General features: G+C 36.2%; 1 protein-coding gene across 1 annotated transcript in view; it reads right to left on the bottom strand.

Annotated features, from left to right (window-relative positions):
- The window catches only part of LOC127831360 (uncharacterized), a 39971-nt gene that overhangs the window by 667 nt on the left and 15682 nt on the right, over positions 1-23622 (bottom strand). Inside the window, exons 4-5 of the mRNA XM_052356330.1 lie at positions 17519-17703; positions 113-1585 (exon numbers count right to left, since the gene is read on the bottom strand). Of these exons, the coding sequence (XP_052212290.1) occupies positions 113-1585; positions 17519-17703 (1658 nt within the window). The remainder of the gene's footprint in view (positions 1-112; positions 1586-17518; positions 17704-23622) is intronic.

Genomic DNA, 23622 nt, shown 5'->3' with positions numbered 1-23622 from the left:
TATCTGCGACAGCTTGATCATTTTGGCCTTGTTTGCGTCTTTTTTGTCCCTTTTCATCTTTGTTATCGATGACAGTGTGTTCGTCTTTAGTTGGATTGTCTGTTTCACATGCCTCTAGGGCAAACGTTATTCTTGTGACTATCGGTTTTTTTGTGACACTGTCCTCGTGCGGAAATTTATTTTTCGATTTTTGCGGTTTTCCGTTTTCTAAGACATCAATAATTTTTCCTGCTTTTTGCAAAATTGCAAGTGGTGTTTTCCACTTGCAATAAACTGTCTCAAGTAAAACAAATGTCTTAACGGATGGACTTTCTTCGTATTTATGGTTACCGTGATATTGCACAACTACATCTTTCATCCCCTTAAATCGTTCAAAAATTTTCTCTGCGACGGCTTGATCATTTTGCGTTTTCTGGAAAGTCAATTTATTACCCTTCCGAATAACGTCATAATCAGACATCAACATCTTCTCTTCATGCGTGCTGCATTTGGTCATTGCGGACTTCATCACTTCTACTCCCCTGATGTGATTGGTTATATACACAATATGATATATGATGCAATTCCCCTCACCGCGCACTTCGAAAACAAGAGAGTAGGAGCTCCCAGTTTTCTTTTTCAGAAAAAGTTCATATGTGTCGACACATTTCTGAATTGAAGATCTATGTTCTTGAGCCCCAGGACAAATGTTATTTCTAACGTAGTTAATGAATTCTCCTAGTTCGCCAGTGTTTGGACGACCTATACAGTAGTCATCAGCAACTTCGTCAAACTTAGGCAATCCGTAAAGTTGACTTATTTTCTCCGGTTGTTTTTTTGCAAATCTGTTTACGTCTCTGCTCATGAAGTTGATCATAATTTCATTGCCTTCACCGGGTGCAAACTTTTTCACGTGATCCATCGGAGTGTGTGTGTAACCGAACGGATCTACAAAAGTCAGACTACGTACAGATTTGTCCAATAACTCACTCCTAGATGGCTGGTAATCACCAAACGAACAATTTTGTACCTCTATGGAGACAGAGAAAGGCTGTGTTGTAATTGAAAACATTGTGACGCCTTCCCTTTCCATGACATTATATTTAATTTGTGGAAAGTGTCTCTGAAGGAACTTAAGAATTAGCAGTTCAATATTACACAACAAAGTTGTATAATTTTCTTTATCCTGTTCAATAAAAATCAGTTTGACTTTTGCCAGTTGTGTGTTAACGCATGTTTCCCTTTGATCTTTGTCCATGCTTTTTAGTTCTTCCATTGGTGTAAGTAAGGAAGATTCCCAACCAAAAACAGGCACTGGGTCGATATTTTGCTCTGGTGATTCCTCTTTTTTCTTCACAACATGTTCCAGAACTACCATCATTGCAATCAAAGGCGAGCCGTATTTTTCTAACTCATTAGGCCATTCATTTGAATACCTTCCAGCTCCAGCGAAACCATCGATTATAACAGTTCTGAGAGTAAAACGGTCACTCTGCGTCATTGGAATGTAAGCTTGCAGGTATTTCTTGTACATGACTCTTTTCACCAAGCCGTGAGGCGAGTCGCCTTGGAAGAATTCCTTGTGTTTTCTCGTTTTTTCCCATTTCTAGAATAAACCAAAGTACACGAACAATAAAATCTACTTAACTGAACAATTTTTTATCGGAACCAAAGATCTTAGGTCAATTAAATATGGTTTAAAAATATGTACACAGAAAAAAAATGCACATGGAAAAGATGATTTAGTTATCAGTTTTGGTGCTTAAATGGGTTGCTTAATAAAAAATTAAATAATCTGTATTTTATTTTTACAGATGAATGTTCAACTTGATAGTTTTGCTTTCTTTCCTTCAATCTGCATCTTTCTTATTTATAAGGTATTTATTGTTGTTTCATTGTTACTTTATTGTGAATGAACCGTGACATCAGTGGATTATGCAACGTGGTCGGAAAAAGTGTTTATGTTTAACCAAAACATACATATGACAAAATGTACCTGTATGTTAGATTACCGGTAAGCGATAAAAGGATATTATCTAATTATATTATCGATTTTTGGAGAAATTAAACTTATAATGAACAAAACATTTTACTTAACCCACAAAACGACACTGGGAGTTATTTCAATGGTGAAATTCACGAATCGGGAAGAAGGAAGTAGCTGCTTGCTACACAACGGTTTATTTCCCGCTGGTATGCGGTTTTGGTATCTTAATTATTTGAAACAATTCTATTTGATTTTATCCTTCATTTTGTTCGTGCTTTATATCTTGCTAGAAAGATCAATAGAAAAACTTTTAAACTTCGGCTTCTATCATTTAACATCAACGAGCCTTCGGCGAGTGTTGGACCGCACCTATATACAGACAAAAATAATAAGTGGAATCCCGGACTGTATCTTATTTTTAGAATGGAATTCCGGTTTATTTTTAGCTTTCTATAAAAAGATTATGACTATATAATTATCATAATTTTCTCATGATTAACGGGGATACCACATTCGTCTTCCTCTGTATGCTCCGGGAGATTATTTTTTCCCACCAGTTTATTTGAGTTGGGTTATATAATATTAAAGGTTGCAGCAGACTAGTGGAATCGGGTTATATAGGGAAATATATATTCTCAACGTATCGGTTTCTTTCGGTATACTGTCGGATATTTCCGAACTTCGAATAACAAGATTCAAAATTGTTATATTTGCTGAAAAACATTACACTCAAACACAACTTCTACTTAACTTTCATAAACAGCGAGTTGTTTATAAGATTAACGTATAATTACATAACAATACATAACTTTAATCCACAAACTCACAATTTACTTTAATGTATGGACACACACATTTATCTTGGTTGAATTTTTTCTTATTTGCGATAAATCTACCGCATAATTTACTCATTTTTTTCATAATGTTTGTTTGAAGGCCATATTTTTGTATTGTTATGCTTGATGGACCTCGAATCAACATTTTACAACTATTAAATAGGCGTTAAATATTAAAAATATTAACAGTATGACCTATTTGTGGCTTTTTGATATATGGGATCATGTCGGCCTGAGCATGGTTTTACTTGTTTTGTTAAACTATAAAAGGTGTTCACATAAAAAAACACAATGTTTCGATGAAAGTAGATTATTATAAATACAAAATAAAAACAAAAGTAATATTGACCATAAGTCTGCTGCTCCCTGGAACTATTTTTTATTGACGTTACACTAAGAAGTATATCCTTGGTCCATTAGACAGTCATTATGTTTAAAAGGACACATAAAAGAATTGAATTCCTCAACAAACAACATATAATATAATATAAAATAACTTGAACAAAAGAAGCAAAACATACCAAGTACCTTTTCTTGTATCCCCTTGCTTTTTATATCTTGTTCAAACAGTCAAAAGATGTAATTCAAACAAACTTTTGAGACTTTCTACTTTTGTCCTCTAGTATCAAGGAGCTTGTGCCGAGTGATGGACCGTACCTTAATCGAGCCAATAAATATTAAGTGCGCTTGGAATCCCACACTGTAATTTTAGAAATAATTTAAGGAAAACCCATTCTATACATAGATGGTGACGTCACTACGTTATTGTCAGTAAGACCGGTGTGACACAATGAGGAAAACCCCCAAAGGGAAACCGGTCTTTTATTTCCATGCTATACAAATATTGTGACGACATGTCGATATTATTTCAATACTGACATGGATACCAATCTGAACGCATCGGACAGTGGGCTACACCACACCGTCGATATGGCGGAATTGTCCGAGGTGTCCCGATTGCATGGATACAACACTCGTAATACATCGACTATCTCCGGAATGCTCCGTAAGATTTAAGTAAATAAATCAATTGTGCACACACCGGTCTTACCGACAATAACGTAGTGACGTAACCGTCTATGTATAGAATGAAATAAATCGTCTGTATGATTCCAAAGATCGAGGCGTTAACCAGTCTATTCTTACCACGGGGATACCGTACCTATTGAAATGGTAATTATTGTCTGGTTCCCTATCTGGATATTATAGATAGGTTCTAAGTATGTGAAATCTACGTGTTTAACTATAAGTTTGCCATGTTTCACTTCATATCGTGTTCGATTCACAAAATATCAGTTTTAACTTAAGATATACCGCTTAAGACAACACCGTTTACACAATGGCATATATTTTACAAACTAGACATATTGACATAACATCTTTATTTATAAAATCTTTATCAAACAATATCCGTAAACAATCATTTTAGTAAACAATAACTCTCTTTAAAAAAGATATTATGCGTATGTTAAATATTAATGCACACAAGGCTGGTAAATTAAGAGCGAACATAAATATTGAAAGCAATATAACTTGGTCAGATTATCACACATTACTCAAACCTTACGAGATACCACTATATGTGTTTTAAAGATCAATATGTAATAATAATAACTTAAAATGTATTCTGCATGAGCGCAATTATTTACGGTAACATATATATACTCGAATTAAATAGCTGTGAACACGAACACAAATCAAAAACACACTGTATTAATTAAATCAGTTCTGTTCAATCAACGTTCACGTCTTGATTGAATATTATTTAATCTTTGAATTATATAAGCTATCCGATCGGATCGAGTGCCTTGAGAATGACAACCAGGCACTGTGCAACGAAAACAAAATGTTGCGAGACCGAGTGAAAGATCTGGAATATCAGATGGATGTCAGCGAACAATACAGCAGGCGTAATAATGTTAGAATCTTTGGTGTCCCTGAAAGCTCAGACTCAAACGAATGCACTGATGACATAGTGGTTAATTTGTGCCAGACCATTGGTGCCGATGTTTCTATCAATGAAATTGATCGTTCACATAGAACCGGTAAACGTGGCGGACGCAAACCTCGCCCTATAATAGTGAAGTTTGCCAGCTACAGAGCCAGGCAAAAGATGTATACCAAACGTCCTGAACTTAAGTAACACAGCGGTCATGATGGTATCTTCGTAAACAAAGACTTAACACATCACCGTTCGCAGCTGCTGTTCATTGCACGTGGACTGGCTAAATCTAATGGACTGGCTAAATCTAAACAAGAGCACCGCCTTGCGGGTGCAGACCGCTCATCTATTTTCTTTTTAAAGATGAAGGGACTCTCATTTTCAATCACAAAGGAGGGAGGGGTGGAGTGAAAAGGGGTGTATAGTGTGGGGGTGTGGACATTTATAACAGTATCTTCCCAAAATGCGGAAAAAATGGAAAAAAAAATCGGGGGGGGGGGGGGGGGTGTTGGTGAGGGGGGATTCTTGGGTGCGATGGTTGGATGGTATTTCAAACATAACATTTTTAACCGTTTCAAAAAAAACAAACTTGGGGGGTGGGGTGGGGGGTATAGTGTGAGGGTGTGGTGGTCATTTGTGAGATGATCTTAAAAAAAAAATATGGGGGGGGGTCGGGGGAGGGTGGAGGGGGTGGGGTGGGGGATTATTGGGTGCGATGGTTGGACGGTATTTCTATCATAAAATAAATAAAATAAATATTTGTGTTTTTTGACCGTTTCAAAAAAAATTGGGGGGTGGGGCGGGGGGGGGGGGGTGTAGTGTGAGGGTGTGGTGGTCAGTTGTGAGATGATCTTAAAAATAAAAAAAATTATGGGGGGGGATTCGGGGGGGGGAGGGCACGGGGGATGGTTTGGGTGGAGTCTATTGTGGTATGTCAGGTAAGAGTAGTTTTGTCAAAGTATCAATCAAATCTAATCACAAATAAAGAAGTTATGGCAATTTAAGCAAAATTTAATAATTTGACCTTGAGAGTCAATGTCATTCAAAGGTCAAGGTAAAATTCAACTTCCCATGTACAGTAACCTCATGATAGCATGAAAGTATTTGAAGTTTGAAATCAATAAGCTTGATACTTAAGAAGTAAAGTGGATCGAAACACAAAATTTAACCATATATTCAAAGTTACTAAGTCAAAAAAGGACCATAATTCCGTAAAAATGACAACCAGAGTTATGCAACTTGTCCTTTTACTGTACCCTTATGATAGTTTGCGAGTGTTCCAAGTATGAAAGCAATATCTATGATACTTTAGGGGTAAAGTGGACCAAAACACAAAACTTAACCAAATTTTCAATTTTCTAAGTATAAAGGGCCCATAATTCCGTCCAAATGCCAGTCAGAGTTACATAACTTTGCCTGCACAGTCCCCTTATGATAGTTAATAAGTGTTGCAAGTATGAAAGCAATACCTTTGATACTGTAGGAATAAAGTGGACCTAAACACAAAACTTAACCAAATTTTCAATTTTGTAAGTATAAAAAGGGCACATAACTCTGTCAAAATCCCAGTCAGAGTTACATTACTTTGCCTTCACAGTCCCCTTATGATAGTTAGTAAGTGTTGCAAGTATGAAAGCAATAGCTTTGATACTTACGGAATAAAATGGACCTAAACACAAAACTTAACCAAAATTTTCAATTTTCTAAGTATAAAAAGGGCACATAATTCAGTCAAAATGCACGCCAGAGTTATCTAACTTTGCCTTCCCAGTCCCCTCATGATAGTAAGTAAGTTTACCAAGTTTGAATGCAATAGCATTGATACTTTCTGAGAAAAGTGGACCTTAACGCAAAACTTAACCAAAATTTTCAATTTTTTAAGTATAAAAAGGGCACATAATTCTGTTAAAATGCACACCAGAGTTATCTAACTTTGCCTGCCCAGTCCTCTCATGATAGTAAGTAAGTGTAGCAAGTTTAAATGCAATAGCATTGATACTTTCTGAGAAAAGTGGACCTAAACGCAAAACTTAACCGGACGCCGACGCCGACGCCGACGCAGACGCCGACGCCGACGCCGACGCCAAGGTGATGACAATAGCTCATTTTTTTTTTTCAAAAAATAGATGAGCTAAAAAAATGAAAGTGTCTGGTCAGCGGATGGCAATATACTGATCAGGATAACTGAGCATGGCGAAACAACCATCAAACGAATCGGCTGTGAATCCGAACTCGAGAAATACAAACATATGTATATATATAGAACTATACTTTTTGATCAAATTATATTCAATTGTTTGTCTAGCTTTTTTAGACACACATAGATTACGCTTATTTTTCATTGTTGTGTTTACAGGTATGTACCAAGCACTTTATTATTGAATTAAGACAACAAGTCCCGTTATTCTTGTGTCACCGTTTGCCTAACGTTAAACGAACTGAATAATTTGTTATTAAGTGTTTTAAGCAAATATACCGGAGTTTTAAAAATAATGTTACATTGTAAAGTTAGTTTCTGAAATATAAATATTTGCGTCAGTTTGTAATACACATGTTCTATGTACATCTCAGTAAAAGTGAATAATTGTCTTTTTGTTCAATGATTTCACCTTATCATTATATGATGATATTATTTTCCCTCCAATTGAACTTCACTTGACGCATGAAGTGCACGATACCCTGTTGTTTCCTGCTGTTTTTTTGTCTTAATTACTGTGTTTACATCTATGTACTTAGCACTTTATTATTGGATTAAGACAACAAGTCCCGTTATATTGTGTTACTGTTTGCCTAACGTTAAACGAACTGAATAATTTGTTATTAAGTGTTTTTAGAAATATACCTGAGTTTTAAAATTAATGTCAAATTGAAATGTTAGTTTCTGAAATAAAAAAAATTGCGTCAAATTTATAATACATATGTATTATGTACATCTCAGTACAAGTAAATAATTGTCTTTTTGTTCAATGATTTCACCTTATTATTTTATGATGATGTTATTTTCCCTCCAATTGACCGTCATTTGATGAAGTTCACGATTTCCTGTTGTTTCCTGTTTTTTTGTGTGTGTCTCAATTACTTAGCTTACGACTTCATGTCTATAGTAAATCACGACATCACCTGGCCCCGTATGCTTAAAATGTTTCCTGTGTATTTTGTATACATGCCTTTGCTCGCATACGGACAATTACAGCAAATGTCTAGTTGCTTCTTTACTGTATATTCGATGCAGTAGTCCTGTTATATTTGTATAACTATATTGCTACACCTTGCTTGATAACCGGCACATCTCATTTTATGTAAACGTTAACTGTTATGTAAGCTATCATTGCTATACAGTCAGGAGCACATACTTCTTATTGTACTTCTAAAGTATCTTGTATGTTAAACTGTATTTTCTGATAGTTCAAATGCTTAGTCTAGGGGTTTATCATGTTCGCATCAATGCAACCAACATTACATTTGCTATCATGATAATGTTGCATAACATATCATCATCTTTTCTTGACCCCTTTATACATAATAATAGTAAACTATGTGCTCTTTGAGTAACTCGATTGCTCCCTACACTGACAACTAAACGTGGGATTGCTTTTGCTCGCATACAGACAATTACATCAAATACAGTATACAGAACTGTCATCAAAACTTACAAAAATAATATATCCATTGGTACGATACTCCAAAGATATATTGGTAAAATACACTCTGGGACTCTAACTTTTCGTTTTTGAAGTTAGGCTCTTCTTATAGTGTCATCATAATATTTGTTTAAATAATGCTTACACTGTATGCGGAATGTTAAATAATTATTGATATATACTGCACCGCATAAGTCTATGTTTGAGTAGACTTGTGCAATGATGCATCTTTACGTATGTAACATAGTATTGTATGTACATGCCTGCGCGTGTACATACGTGTTGTTGCGTAATAGTTGGAGTAGATGTTAGTCTAGTTGCTTCTTTACTGTATATTCGATGTAATAGACCTGTTATTTTGTATAACTAGATTGCTACACTTTAATTGATAACCGATACATTTCAATATATGTAATTGTTAACGGTTTATGTAAGCTATCATTGCTATATAGTCAGTAGCACATACTTCTTATTGTACTTCTAAAGTATCTTGTACTTTAAACTGTTTTTTTTCTAATAGTTCTAATGCTTTGTCTAGGGTTTTATCATGTTCAAATCAATGCACCCAACACAACACAACAATTTCTATCATGATACTGTTCCATAACATATCATCATCGTTTCTTTGCACCTTTGTCTTTCTACTGTCTTATTTCTCTCATATCTTTTATTCCTATCTGATGCAGTTCTGTAGCTTCCGACGTTATCGAATCTCTTCATCAGCCATGACTCAATATGTAGCCATGGTCAAATGCAACAAACGTGTCATGTCAGCGTTTGTGTCCCATCTCGTATTACTTGGAGCATATCATTATGTTGTACCCTAAAAGAAGACCAGATAACGCTGCCATGAGTGTATATAGACCATCAGCTATTTTTCCACTACTGCTTCACTAACTATATGCATGTCGTTTATGGCTAAATGTTGTCAGCCTCTTTTCTTTACAAATTAATGTTTACACATCAATGAATATATCACTAAGTGTGGAACACCCATGTAAACGCGTTTTATTAGGGAAAACTGAGATACCGATATTCTTCTGCTCACAAGGCTTTTCAAGTGCTTCCTCTTTTTTGTAGCATGCTTTAGGTCCTATCTAATCCGTTTACGATCAGGTGATATTCATCCTAATCCAGGGCCCACTTTGTCTGACCTATCTCTAAACACAGATTCAAACAGTTCATCATCCTTTCACAACGCATCAGAAACAAACCACTTAAGATTTGTGCATTACAATATTCAAAGCCTGCTGCAAAAAGTAGATATTCTTTACACAGGTCTTCGTGATTTCGATATAATTGGCTTTACTGAAACATGGTTAAATAATTCTATCCCAACTACTGATCTCCTCTTCAACGGCTTCCACCAGCCAATCCGCAAGGATCGCCCCGACTCACATGGTGGTGTTGCAATATACGTTAATGAAAATATCTCGTTTAAACGCAGACATGATCTCGAATTACATAATGTTGAATGTATATGGATTGAAGTATTTCTCTCAACCAATATGTCAATTTTGTTTTGCGTTTATTATAGACCACCCAGTGCGGACAGATAATACACGAATGCTATCGAAGAGTCTATAGGTTTAGCCAGAGAAACACGTATACACGATATTATTATTACAGGTGATTTTAATTTGAATGCTCTATCAGAACCAACAGCCCGTAAAATAAACGAATTATGTATCCTTTATGATCTAACTCAACTTATTTTTTAACCAACACATTATACTGAGCAATCATCTTCCGTAATTGACTTAATCTTTGTAAGTAATGAAAATACCGTATTACTCTCTGGAGTAGGAGAACCCTTATTAGATCAAATGGTTCGGTATCACTGCCCAGTTTTTGTCACATTGAAATTTACAAAACCAAAAGGCAAAACGTTTTTTCGACATATCTGGCGCTACGACATTTGGGGATTATACAAAAATACGGCACGTAATGACAGATACTAATTGGTGGGATACATTAAAATCCGAAAATATTGATATCTACGCCGAAAATATTACCAAAACAATATTACATATTGCAGGCAATTGTATTCCTAACAAAAATGTTTGTATACGCTCTCGTGATCTTCCATGGCTAAACAATATCATAAAGAAAAAAATTCATCAACGAAAACGTCTTTATCAAAAAACCAAACAATCGAATACTGTTAATCAATGGTCAAATTTCGTCGCGCCAGAAATGATGTTGTTTTACTTTTACGTTATTCAAAAAATGAATATTTTAGCAACATTGCGGAAAAAGTTAAATCCTCTGAACTTTGCGCAAAAGACTGGTGGAAGACGCTCCGAACATTTATCACAAACAATTCAATTCCTCCTATTTACAATGATCAAGCAAGTACCTTTGTAGCGGATGACACATCTAAAGCTTATCTCCCATCTACACACAATGTAAAAGATAATATTCTTCATTCTATTCACATCACACAGGTGGAAGTCATTGACTCAATAAAATGCCTTAAGATTGAAAAAGCGTCCGGTTGTGATGGACTAGATAATCGCATTCTCAAAGAGGCAATGTATCAATTAAGTTATCCATTGTGTGATTTGTTTAATTCTTGTTTACGTTCCTGCAAAATGCCTACTTGTTGGAAAATTGCAAATGTGTGCCCGGTTTTCAAAAAGGGTGATCCAGCCTTATCGTCAAATTTTCGACTTATTTCAGTCCTTAATACTACTGAAAAGGTCTTTGAGAGAATAATACACAAACACATTTTTTATTTCTTAAATGCTAATTCATTCTTTGCGCCAATTTGCGCCACCTCAATCTGGTTTTCTGCCTGGGGATTCGACTGTTAACCAACTAACATATATCTATAATACTTTTTGCAGAGCGCTAGACAATGGCCTTGAGGTCAGAGATGTATTTTTTGACATAAGTAAAGCTTTCGACAGAGTTTGGCACAAAGGTGTATTATTCAAACTTCAACAGGCAGACATCTGAAGAAATTTATTATCTTTCTTGTCAGACTATCTTTCCGATCGCAAACAAAAAGTAATTTTACCAGGAGCGCACTCCAATCTTACTGATATTAGTGCCGGCGTCCTTCAAGGTTCTATTCTGGGTCCTCTCATGTTTCTAGTGTATATAAATGAAATACAAGCACAATTCCACTTATTCGCGGATGATACCAATCTTTTTATGTTCGTAAACTCACCAAACGAAACCGCAGCCGTTTTACAATCCGATATTGATAAAATCTCTATGTGGGCAGATAAATGGTTAGTAAGCCTCAACCCCTCTAAATCCAAATCAATGCTTATATCTAAGAAAATAAACAAACCATCTCATCCGCCATTAACAATGCATAATATTAATATACCGATCGTTGACGTCCATACGCATTTAGGTGTATTTATTTCAAATGATTGTACTTGGCATGCACATATATCGTATGTAAAAGAAAAAGCATGGTAACGAGTCCATATAATGCGTCGTTTAAAAACAATTCTCGATAGAAAAACTCTCGAGAAAATATACTTTTCTGTTATAAGGCCAATTTTTGAATATTCTGACACTGTTTTTTGACAATTGTACACAATATAAAAAGATGAACTTGAAAAAATCCATACTGAAGCCGCGCGCATAACATCTGGATGCACTCGTTTAGTCTCAATTGAATAACTTTTAAATGAGTTAGGGTGGGAAACCATCAGCCAACGCAGATACAAACACAATTAATATTAATGTATAAAATGATATCAACCAATGTCCCAAACTATATGCAATCTCTCTTGCCTCCAACAGTGGGTTCACGTAACAATTACTCTCTAAGAAATTCATCACATTTACAAACAATTCAAGCTCGAACATCATTATATTCAAGTTCTTTCTTACCATCTACTGCCTCCGAATGGAATCGTCTACCCGACCACATCAAAAATGCTAAAACGCTCCATTCCTTCAAAAGATTAATTAACAGTGATCGTCCGATCTCAAATCCTTTATTTTCATATGGCGAAAGGCGCTCCCAAATGTTACAAATGTTACATACGCGCTTAAGAACAGAGTGTAGCGCTCTAAATGATCATCTGTTTAGACGCAACAAAATTACATCGCCTCTATGTCACTGTGGACTTCTCGAAACTACGTCACACTACTTCCTTGAATGCAATCTGTATATACACATTCGTGGTGAACTCATTAACACAATATTAATTTATTCTGCCCCATGTATTGAAACTATTCTATATGGAGACGTATCACGTGACTACTTAACCAATACTAAAATAGCTGATGCAGTTCACAAATTTATTATAAATAGTAAGTCTTCATAAACATCGTCCTTCTTTTCTTTCCTAACCTCCCTCTTTATTTCTTACATTTCTCAAACATGTCAACATATTAATTTTATTAAGCAAATATAATTCCATAAGTGGAGTTGTTTTGTATAAAAATATTGTTTACTTTGCCTTACATAGCCAATTATGTCCGTAAACATGTAACTTTTCATATAGCAAGGGAGAAGAACCATATAAGACTGTGTCTTTCGTTCTAATCCTTTTCGAACATGAAAGTATGAGTATTGTTGTATGATATTCTATGTATAAATAATGTATACTTGTTTGAAATAAAATATGTTTAAACTAATCTTTGAATTAACTGCATAGAGCGGCCGTTAGGAGAATAGTATCTAACGCTACATGCACGTGTAAAGGCGTTCTTAAACACATATATCATAAAACAGTAAAACGTATTAAATATGCACATTGATTTAAAATAAAATAATTTGGTCAACGTTAAACTCACAAAAAAATTCATATGCATAAATATGATGAACATAGCAGATCTATCAAACATTCTGCTCCTTGCAATATTTTGAACGTACACGTCATTTGTGTGCGCTATACTACACCGATAAGATTTAGTGAATTATATTATGTGTTTATGTAAATAGGTCAACATTTTGTACATTGCTGTTGTTCTATTTCGTGGAGTTTTCTAATGTAATCTATTAATTCTTGCCTACTGTCTTTTCTCAAGATTTCATTGAGAAATTACAAAAGTCGAATGATGTCAAAACCTGTATAAGACAGCTATGCCGAAAAATTTACAGGTACAAACAATTGTTTTTAAGACATTCGCAGATCGCATGCTTGTGAACTCCCTGCATATATGAGTTAATGACTTACCTCATCCATTCATCAAAGTTGTAAGTTATCACAAGCAAACAGTAAATAGGTAAATGAAAAACATATTTCTTTGCATTTGATGTTAAAGCTTATTATTTATACTTGTAAATTATTTTCAAAAACACAGGCGCCTTATTTTTTTCCTTACAAACTTTATTCTGCTAATTGTTGGTACATGTTAATTCCAAGGATATTATTGAAATTTGAAACGTATTTGGCTTACACCGTATGGAATTGGGCCAAACATTTTCCCTCTAATTTAACCAAATACAAACTTATTTAGACATAATAATTGTTAAACTTTATTTTCCATAAAACGATTTAAAACCACATGTGATTCATCAAAATACTTTAATATTCGCTTACCGTGGTTTGGAGGTCTTAAAACTGTCCGTTTTTCTAATAAAATATAAAACAGTGATATATTTGCCTGTTAAAGTTAGCCTGTGGAGACAGAGGTGAATTTTAGTGTATGGCAAACAATTATAAACAAATTCACACAAATATCATTATACAATGTGATTCTAGCTTTTGAAAGATGTTTTTGCTGCAATAGTATTACTCAAATCAATTCAAATATGTTTTTATTACAATTACTTATTCTTTTGGTATTTTGCGGTATTTTTCGAGTTATAATTTAAAAAAATGATTCCAACCCAATTTATTTTTCTTGCGTGCTTCATCCAGGAATGTGTATTTTGGTTTCTCAAGTTTGCATGTCAAATGTTAAATGCTATTTCAAATGATTTCCTTTCTTTCAGGAAATAAACTTTTACCATACTTTTTATTTAATTGTGTAGACTCCTTACAAACAATATGCAAGCGTCTTCATTAATCATCGTTAAGAAGTACTGTTATGTTTCCTATTAAAGTAATAACATTGCCGTGATTTGCACTTTATAAAAAACAATTATTAAAACAACGAATTAAATGGCTTAGCTTTAATATAATGTAATACCACACGTGGTTTTAATTATAATATACGGATACACTTTGAAAGGAAGAAACCTTTCTAGTTTATTGCATTTGTCTCTACAATTATCGCGTGGTATGCAATTGCGACAGAGAAAGGATATAGCTATCCTCATATCTATGTACAGAGGTAACTGATTTATATAACTGAAGATGATCAAAATTATGTTATAGCTTTTTATATCGCAAGTTTGAAATGAACGCAACCCATTCAAATTTATAAAGACTGTGTCTTAAAGCACAGGTTGAGATGTGTGTGCACTGTTTATCCTCATATTTATGTTATCGAGATAACTTAGACAAAATAACAACAATATGTCTCTTTTTTTCGCAATTGGTTGCTGCACTGGCAACCATCTTTAGAATTTGGGTTGCCTTGGTTAAGAATAACAAGCCTAGAATCATGTACATGTTGTGTAATGTGTATCTAATACTTTATCTATTTTATTTAAACTATTGATCCAACATGACAGACTTTTAATGCATCATGTCTTGTTGTGATCCCAAGTTGAATCATTTCCCATGCCTAGTTGATCCACAGTCGCCAATTTGTATTCTATGTATAATTGGATGAGTTGTTCAAGCTTTGAAAAAGCTAGTTGCCTTGCTTTGTAGCTCAACTGTAACCAACGTTTGAAAATGAGTTTCCTGGGCTTAAATCTACTGGCCCCAGGCTCACAAGCAACCACTAAACCTGTTAGTTATTCATGATGTAAGATCTGAGTGTATTGAACTCATTCAATTTGCATGTCTCAAGACATTAAAGGGACCTTTTCACGTTTTGGTAAATTGACAAAATTAAACGATTTAATAATTTGGAGATATCTGATGTTGTCGTTATATTTTGTCATACTACGATGATTGCTTATGCATATACAGTATAAAATACACCTCTCATTGTATAAGCAAGGCTGGCCAAGTGGTCTAAACGATAGGCTTTTATTCCAGGGGTCAGTGGTTCGAGCCCAGTTGAGGGTAACTTTTTTTGTTTCTTTAATTTTATTCTTGTTTTTTTTTTTAATGAAGCTTTTAAGATTCAATGTTTACATTTATCAATGTTAAGCATTTAATGACAAACTGTGAAAAGGTCATTTTTAGATGTTTACTAAAAATGCCACTAGGTAAACATTTAGAACTTATTGTTTGTTTATTTTATTTAAAAGTGATTTTGTTTATTTGCCTTGTCAGCGAGGTTACTTTGAAGTTATTATCGATTTTATTTTTTTTTTATAATCATTAATAAAAAAGTTAATTTAAGCTTCATATGCATTAATTTTCATCCCAGTACCAGAGACTCTCTTTAAACGAAAAACACCATAAAATCAGAAAGTGTCGTCCTTGATTAGCTTATGTGCATTGTACAGGCTAATCAGTGTGCACAGGTTAATCTTATTTGACATGCATTAAGCCCTGTTTTCCCAGAAAGCAGCCAATGTGTCGTCGCACAAGCTGCTAACACTAGACTGGCCAATGTCGTCGAACAAGCTGTTAAACACTATTGATTACATACACACACTGGCTGTCTGCAGTGTACCAGTGGTTCATCATTCAAACTTGCAGGAAGTTTTCTTTATCAGTTTACGATTTGCGTGTGCAATTGTTTCCGTCAAACGTTTAATTGTACAAAAATTATGCCTCAACTTATACAATCGATAACAGCATGCTACTTTATACGACATGTCGATTCAGGGGATATTGTTTGTTCTTATTGTTATAAATTCTAGTTTAAACATAATTTACCTCATACCTTTTGTCATAATGCAAATAAGACACAAGTTCATAGCGCTAAGCAAATTATTATACCTAGTGATATATTACGTTCCTTAATTGTGTAGACTCTATTGCATTTTAGTTCAGTTGGTGAACATGTAACCATGGTTCTGTTTTGATATTTCTGATTTGCTCAAAGTCTTTTTTTGTTCCTAATTGAATGGGAAACATCGTCTGTTTTCTTTGGTGCTTACACAATGGGGATTTACACTTAGCTGCTCTAAAACTTAAAACTCAACATGTATGTTTCTTTCAATTTTATTTGCACGGAATAATGCGAACATAGACAACTAAAAGAAAATTGCCACCAATACTCCACACAAATAATTGTTTCAACATATTATTTAAAACGAAAATAAAAAAATTGTACATTTGTAAATATATTTCATACATATAATTACACAGCATTTTTGTTAGGACCATCGTGCACGGGTGGAAAAACAATGCTGAACAACACAAAAATATAGTCCAACCAGTGGCACATGCCTTTTTGTAAATATTGCTCAATACAGCCCCGGTTTTACTACATGTATAAAAATAAGTCTTAGTAATAAGAGGTTTTACTCAGGATGATGAAGGGGCTATCAGAAGTTATCTAAGGTCCCATTTAAGTACAATTATCTGGTTGAGTATTATTAGAAATAAAAAATATACAAATATCCTGCATGGTGTTGTTTAATGTATATTATTCACAACGTTCATAGTTCTTAAACTTCTTTCAACAGTGATACAACACAATTGGAAATACAGTTTACCGAGGATAAACGACATAATATTTTTGGCATAAATTAAATTGCTATTTTACCATCAGTTGCCCTTTTCTCTACATCAGCATGCGAAATAATGGGAAATAATGAGTTATAAAACTTCTATCAAAAGTGAAAAAAAAATTCATGGAAATACAGTCTACCGAGAATAAACGGCATATTATTTTTTATAAACATTACATTGCTTTTCAAACACCATCAGTTGCCCTTTTGTTTACATCAGCATGCAAAATAATGTGAACTTATAAGTTAGTGTTCGATTTGACCGAGAAAAGGTCTTAAATGGAAACTTAAAGATTGTAAATGTAACTTTCGTTATGCATCACTTTAAAAATAGGGTTAGAAGTAGCATCTACATTCTTCCAGAAATCCCATTTAGTATGACATTCTTATCATCAACTTTTGTATCGCTTCAAAATCAGTATCTAGTACAATAGCATGGCACCACAGGAGCAAAAGCCACAGGCAGATTACGAACTGGTCCCCTGCAGAAATATCGCATATATCACGCGCCGCATCATCGCCACGATGATAACCTTTCCGACGAATGGTCCGAGCAGGGAGCCGAAAACTCGCCTTATTTGTAATCGCACCCAGAAAACAGCCGATGATACTTCCGATGAACACGCCCACGAAGGCACCGACGGCCGTCCCGCTAACTGGCACAGCGCTACAATGGGATCTCAAATAAGTCCGCCTAAAGCTTGGCCTCCTAGACTTCCAACGATTGACAATCCAGCTGCACTTAATTCATACATGAATATTTACGCGCTAGATTATATGTAAAATCTTTCATTGTCAGTTAACCGTCTTGCCTACGTTCGTACATATGGCTCAAGCCCCATACCATGCGGGCTTCTATGAACACGGCGATTCCCGTGCCTACGTAATTGGATGCCCTCGAAGACTGCTTCGACCCTCCTTCAGCCAGTGTCGATCGGCCTGTGCTTTTCAGAGTTTCTTGCACCGTTTGAGTGGCCATAACTTTTGCAACAGCTCCATATATACTGCGCAATATTAGCAGTTTCTTTCAATTTTCCCAAAAATTTCACAAACTCTAATTTTGCAAAACGATGCCAGAGACTCGCTGCAGTTTCCCATTAAGGTCTACTTGGTTGCCCCAAGCTTAGGACACGCTGATGACACAAGCCGACAATGACCGATCGAGCACCAGTGATGTTTAAAATGGCAGGTACCAAACAAACGTGCAATCTGTCTGATTACATCATTCATAACCCATAAATTAGGATTAAGATATATGCATGAGTAAATTACCGTATTTATGATACTTACGGCTTATCATTCCTTTACACTTACAGATGAATGGAAGGGAGCAGATTTGTTCGGCTTTGGTCTTCAACAATGAGTTGCTCTGTAACTTGCTTATGTACTCATTTTTCCGTTAGGGGCTTCCATAATAATAACATGCGTCTGCATGATTTCAAATAAAAGAAATGCAATTTATTATCATTTTGAATTCCGTTTATTAAAAAATACACATAAGTAAATATTTTATAACATTTCACATAAGATGGACGATCCTGTTGTTGGTAACGGATAACATAACAGGATACAGAAGACGCATTGTTCCAGAGCGAACTTTGTTTAAATGTCCAATAGGTGCATTTCGTTTAAACATCTCTTGTGAAGAACCAGCTTAAGTAAGATGCGATTGACACTATTCCATCCATAAAACAAGAGCACCGCATAACGGGTGCCAACGCTCGGCTGCGGGTGCAGTTTTGAATAAATAAAAGTTTGTCAGATTTATTTTTAAGGTCACATAGACCTTCACCTTTGACCTAGTGACCCAAAAATGGATGTGGCCTGTAGAACCCATCAAGGTGCATTTACATATGAAGTTTCAAAGTTGTAGGTGGAAGCACGTTAATTTAAGAGCCTATGTTAAAGTTTTATATTAGAGGTAACACTGACCTTTACCTTTGACCTAGTGACCAAAAAATGGGTGTGGCGTGTAGAACTCATCAAGGTGCATCTACATATGAAGTTTCAAAGTTGTAGGTGGAAGCACTTTGAATTTAGAGCCTATGTTAAAGTTGTATATTAAAGGTCACAGTGACCTTGACCTTTGACCTTGTGAGCCAAAAATGGCTGTGGCGTGTAGAACTCATCAAGGTGCATCTTCATATGAAGTTACAAGTTGTAGGTGGAAGCACTTCGATTTTAGAGCCAATGTTAAGGTTTTAGCACGACGCCTACGGCGGACGGCGGACGAGCTGGCTATGACAAAATAAAAATCTCTAAAAATTAGTATATTCAGTTTATTAATAGCATTGTGGTTCGTCAGCTCAGATGACATATCTGCTAAGTGTATGCGCCGTTAATTATTGTAAGTATCACATTCAAAGAGACAGTGTACTTCATCTTCTTTCCGATTACCGTGGACGATGTCAATTGGTTAATTCTGTATTTAGCCCCAAACTGAAAAGCAGTAATCAATAATCGGTATGTCACAAGAGATGTATAGTTTATCAAACGTTTTGAAACCCAAGTCATTTAGGTGATGCACTTGATTAATAATTCCACCAAGTGCGCGTCCAGATGCTTTACCTTAAATGTCACAATTATGGGTAAAGTCATTTTTCTCGTGAAACAGTATACAAACGTATATGAGTTTATCGACTGTTTCCAGAATAGTGTCTCCTTTTTTGAAGGTAAATGTAGTTCTTTGGGTTCTACCTTGACGAAGATGCATGCATTTTGATTTGTTGCATTTATTTAAACTCTCCAACGCTTATACCAATTATGCACTGTGTCGAGTACAGTACTTTTAAGTTTTTCTTCTGAGACGCTCGTCAACACTATATCATCTGCATACATCAGAACTGACAGTTTACGTTATTCAACCTCCATACCAATGTCAAGGTCATTTACCTCTTGCACAAGATCGTTCGCAAAAATTGCAAACAAGGTCGGCTACAGGTTTCACCCTTGTTTTACGCCAGTTGCACACTCAAAACACTCGGTAAGTTTATTGTTGATGCGTATAGTTGATACGATGCTTGAGTAGATATTCTTTATAGAGTTGTTCCGTCGATTTTATTCAAAATAAGTTTATAAAGTAACATATCCCGACCTATGTAATCAAAACAATGGCGGAGATCCATGTAGGCTGTGAACACCTGTTTATTATTCTTTAGTATGCTGTTAACACAAAGTAAACACATGATTCACACATGAACGTTTTTTACGAAAGCCGTTTTGGTCATCAGTAAGCATGTCATTTTGTTAAAGGCATGATGTCAGTCTCATGTTCATAAACGACGTATACAGTTTACTATCAAACGATAGCGACCTTATTCCACGTTAGTTTATTAAAGGTGTGTGAAGTTGGCACTGACATCGACATTCGATTTTCGAATATTGAGCTGGGACGCATTTCGAGCCGCCAATGACATCGACATTCGACACTAGTCCCGCATATTGAGCTGGGGCGAATGTCGAGCTAGCTCTGACATAGTCATTCGACACTAGTCCCGCATTTCGAGCTGGGGCGAATGTCGAGCTAGCTCTTTCATCGCCATTCGACACTTAATCCGCATATCGAGCTGGGGCGAATGTCGTGCTAGCTCTGACATCGCCATTGGACACTAGTCCCGCATATTGAGATGGAGCGAATGTCGAGCTAGCTCTGACATCGCCATTCGACACTAGTCCCGCATATCGAGCTGGGGCGAATGTCGAATCTGCTCTGACATCGGCATTCGGCACTAGTCCCGCATATCGAGCCGAGACGAATATCGAGGTATCTTTGACATCAAAATTCGGCACTATTCCGAATATCGAGCTTGGGCGAATATCATGTCAGCTCTGAAATCGACATTCGGCAAGAGTCCCGCATATCGAGCTGGGGCAAATATCCAGCTAGCTCTGACATCGAATTTCGGCACTATTCCAAAAATCGAGCTGGGGGCGAATATAGAGCCAGCTCTGACATCGACATTCATCACTAGTCCTGCATATCGAGCTGGGGCGAATGTCGAGCCATCTCTCACAACGACAGGCGGCACTAGTCCCGAATATCCAACTGGGGCGAATAAATGTCGAGCCAGCTTTTACATCGACATTCGGCAGAAGTCCCGAATATTGAGCTGGGGCGAATGTCGAGCCAGCTCTGACATCGACATTCGACAGTAGTCCCGAATATCGAGTTAAGGCCAATGTCGAGCCAGCTCTGACATCGACATTCGGTACTAGTACCAACTATCGAGCTGGGGCGAATGTCGAGCCAGCTCTGATATCGACATTCGACACTATTCCCGATTATCGAGCTGCGCGAATAACGAGCCAGCTCTGTCATCGACATTCGGCACTAGCTCGAATATCGAACAGGGGCGAATGTCGAGCCAGCGCTGACATCGACATTCGGTTCTAGTCCCAAATATCGAGCTGGGGCGAATGTCAAACCAGCTCTGACATCGACATTCGGCACAAGTCCCGAATATCGATCTTGGGTTAATGTCGCTCCAGCTCTGACATCGACATTCGGCACTAGCCCGAATATCGAGCTGGGGCGAATGTTGAGCCAGCTCTTTCATTGACATTCGGCACTAGTCCCGAATATCGAGCTGGCGAATGTCGAGCCAGCTCTGAAATCGACATTCGGCACTAACCCCGAATATCGAGCTGAAACGAATGTCGAGCAAGCTCTGACATCGACATTCGGCACTATTCCCAAATATCGATCTGGGGCGGATTTCGAGCCAGCTCTGACATCGACATTCAACACAGGTCTCGAATATCGATCTGCAGTTAATGTCGCATCATCTCTGACATCGACATTCGGCACTAGTCCCGAATATCGAGCTGGGGCGAATGTCGAGCCAGCTCTTACATCGACATTCGGCACTAGTCCCGAATATCGAGATGGGCGAATGTCGAGCCAGCTCTGAAATCGACATTCGGCAATGGCCCCGAATATCAAGCTGAGGCGAATGTCGAGCCAGCTCTGACATGACATTCGGCACTAGTCCCGGGCCCGTTTTCACCAACAATTCTTTAGCAATTCTTAGACTTAAGAAATAAGAAAATTCTTTAGTCTAAGAAAAAATTCTTAAGTCAAATTCACCAACACAAATGGCTAAAGAAAATTCTTAAAAACAATGAATTTTCTTTAGAATTCTAAGAATGCTCTTGAGCATACTAAGAATAATTCTTACAGATGGCTGCTAAAGCAATTCGTTACCGTCAAATCTTGATTGAAAATGTAGAAAACATTCCAAGAAAATTATTATTCGATCGCGAAAACCCATTAGAAGGGTTATTCGAGATGGAGATATATAAACGATATCGCTTTTTCCGGCAACTATACTTGCCTTACTGAATTTAGTTGTGCACTCGTTGGACATTGGAACGCGGAGAAACACCCCTCTCCTTCCAATCCAGCAGCTATGTGTTTTCTTTCGAGCTATGACCACGGGATCATTCCAGTTGATATTGGGCGATACGTTGAAGATAAGCCAATCGTCGGTGTCAAGATGCTGCCGACGAGTTGGCAAAGCAATTACTCAACAAGCTCGTCGATTTATTCAGTTTCCAGATCGACTAGAGTGTACAACCATTATATTCACATTCCAGTCCATTGCCGGTGAGTGATTCGTGTTTTGTCTTAATGACCTTGACTGAGAACATTCTGCAATTATGCCTAGGGCAAGTTACCATCGGATAGAGCACATGTAAACAAAAGGGTGATGCCACCCGAATTTAGTCAAAATTGGATCTTTGTTTCATCTCGTTCCTAATTCGCAGTTATTGTTATATGATATCTTCATTCTATACTCTAAATGCCATTTTGATATCACTGTATGGAATAAAACAGTGTAATGATTAAATAATTACACATTAATGTGCCCTTCTTTTAATCTCATTTCACTGTTGGTTTTAGCATGCGATCTCTCCACACCTGTGTATTTATCTGTCTTTGTAATGTCCCCCCGCAAAGGAGGTGTGTGATTTTAACAACGCTGTTAGTCCGCCCCTCGGTCTGTAGGTTCTCGATAAATATTTTGTTTCGCTCCATATGTACAAGATCAATTTTTGCAGTTTGTTATTAAAAAGTTTACTCCAATGTTACGGGAATACAGACGTTGTGCTGAAGAAATGATTTGGTCATGCCAGTTAAATTTTATTTACTTTTCTTAAATAAATCAACATAATTGTTCAATTCCATATATATACTTGTGGCCTTGTTGAAGTTCACATCTAATGTATGAATTAATGTAAGTAATGAATATGCAAACCATGGTATTAAGGGACATGCACTTCTTATAGTAGTATAACCATTGAAATAGCCCCTCCATATTCTGAAATTTTATTTTTTAACAAAACATATCCAGAAATTCTCTGAAATGTGTAGAGTAATGATAATTGCCTATGGGAAATGCATTCAATGTACAAACATACTAACTTGAATAACAAATAATCATATTGTAACAGCAAATATTAATATTTATTTCACAAATAAAGGAATATCAATATTCACATACATTTTTATGGTGAAACAAACATATATGCAAACTGACTGCATTGTAAATTTAACTTATCTAACATATTTATAT

This window comes from Dreissena polymorpha, chromosome 5 (assembly GCF_020536995.1).
Source record: "Dreissena polymorpha isolate Duluth1 chromosome 5, UMN_Dpol_1.0, whole genome shotgun sequence".
Lineage (NCBI taxonomy): Eukaryota > Metazoa > Mollusca > Bivalvia > Myida > Dreissenidae > Dreissena > Dreissena polymorpha.
The sequence above is the reverse complement of the archived record's forward strand: the minus strand, read 5'-3'. Positions and strand labels throughout refer to the sequence as shown.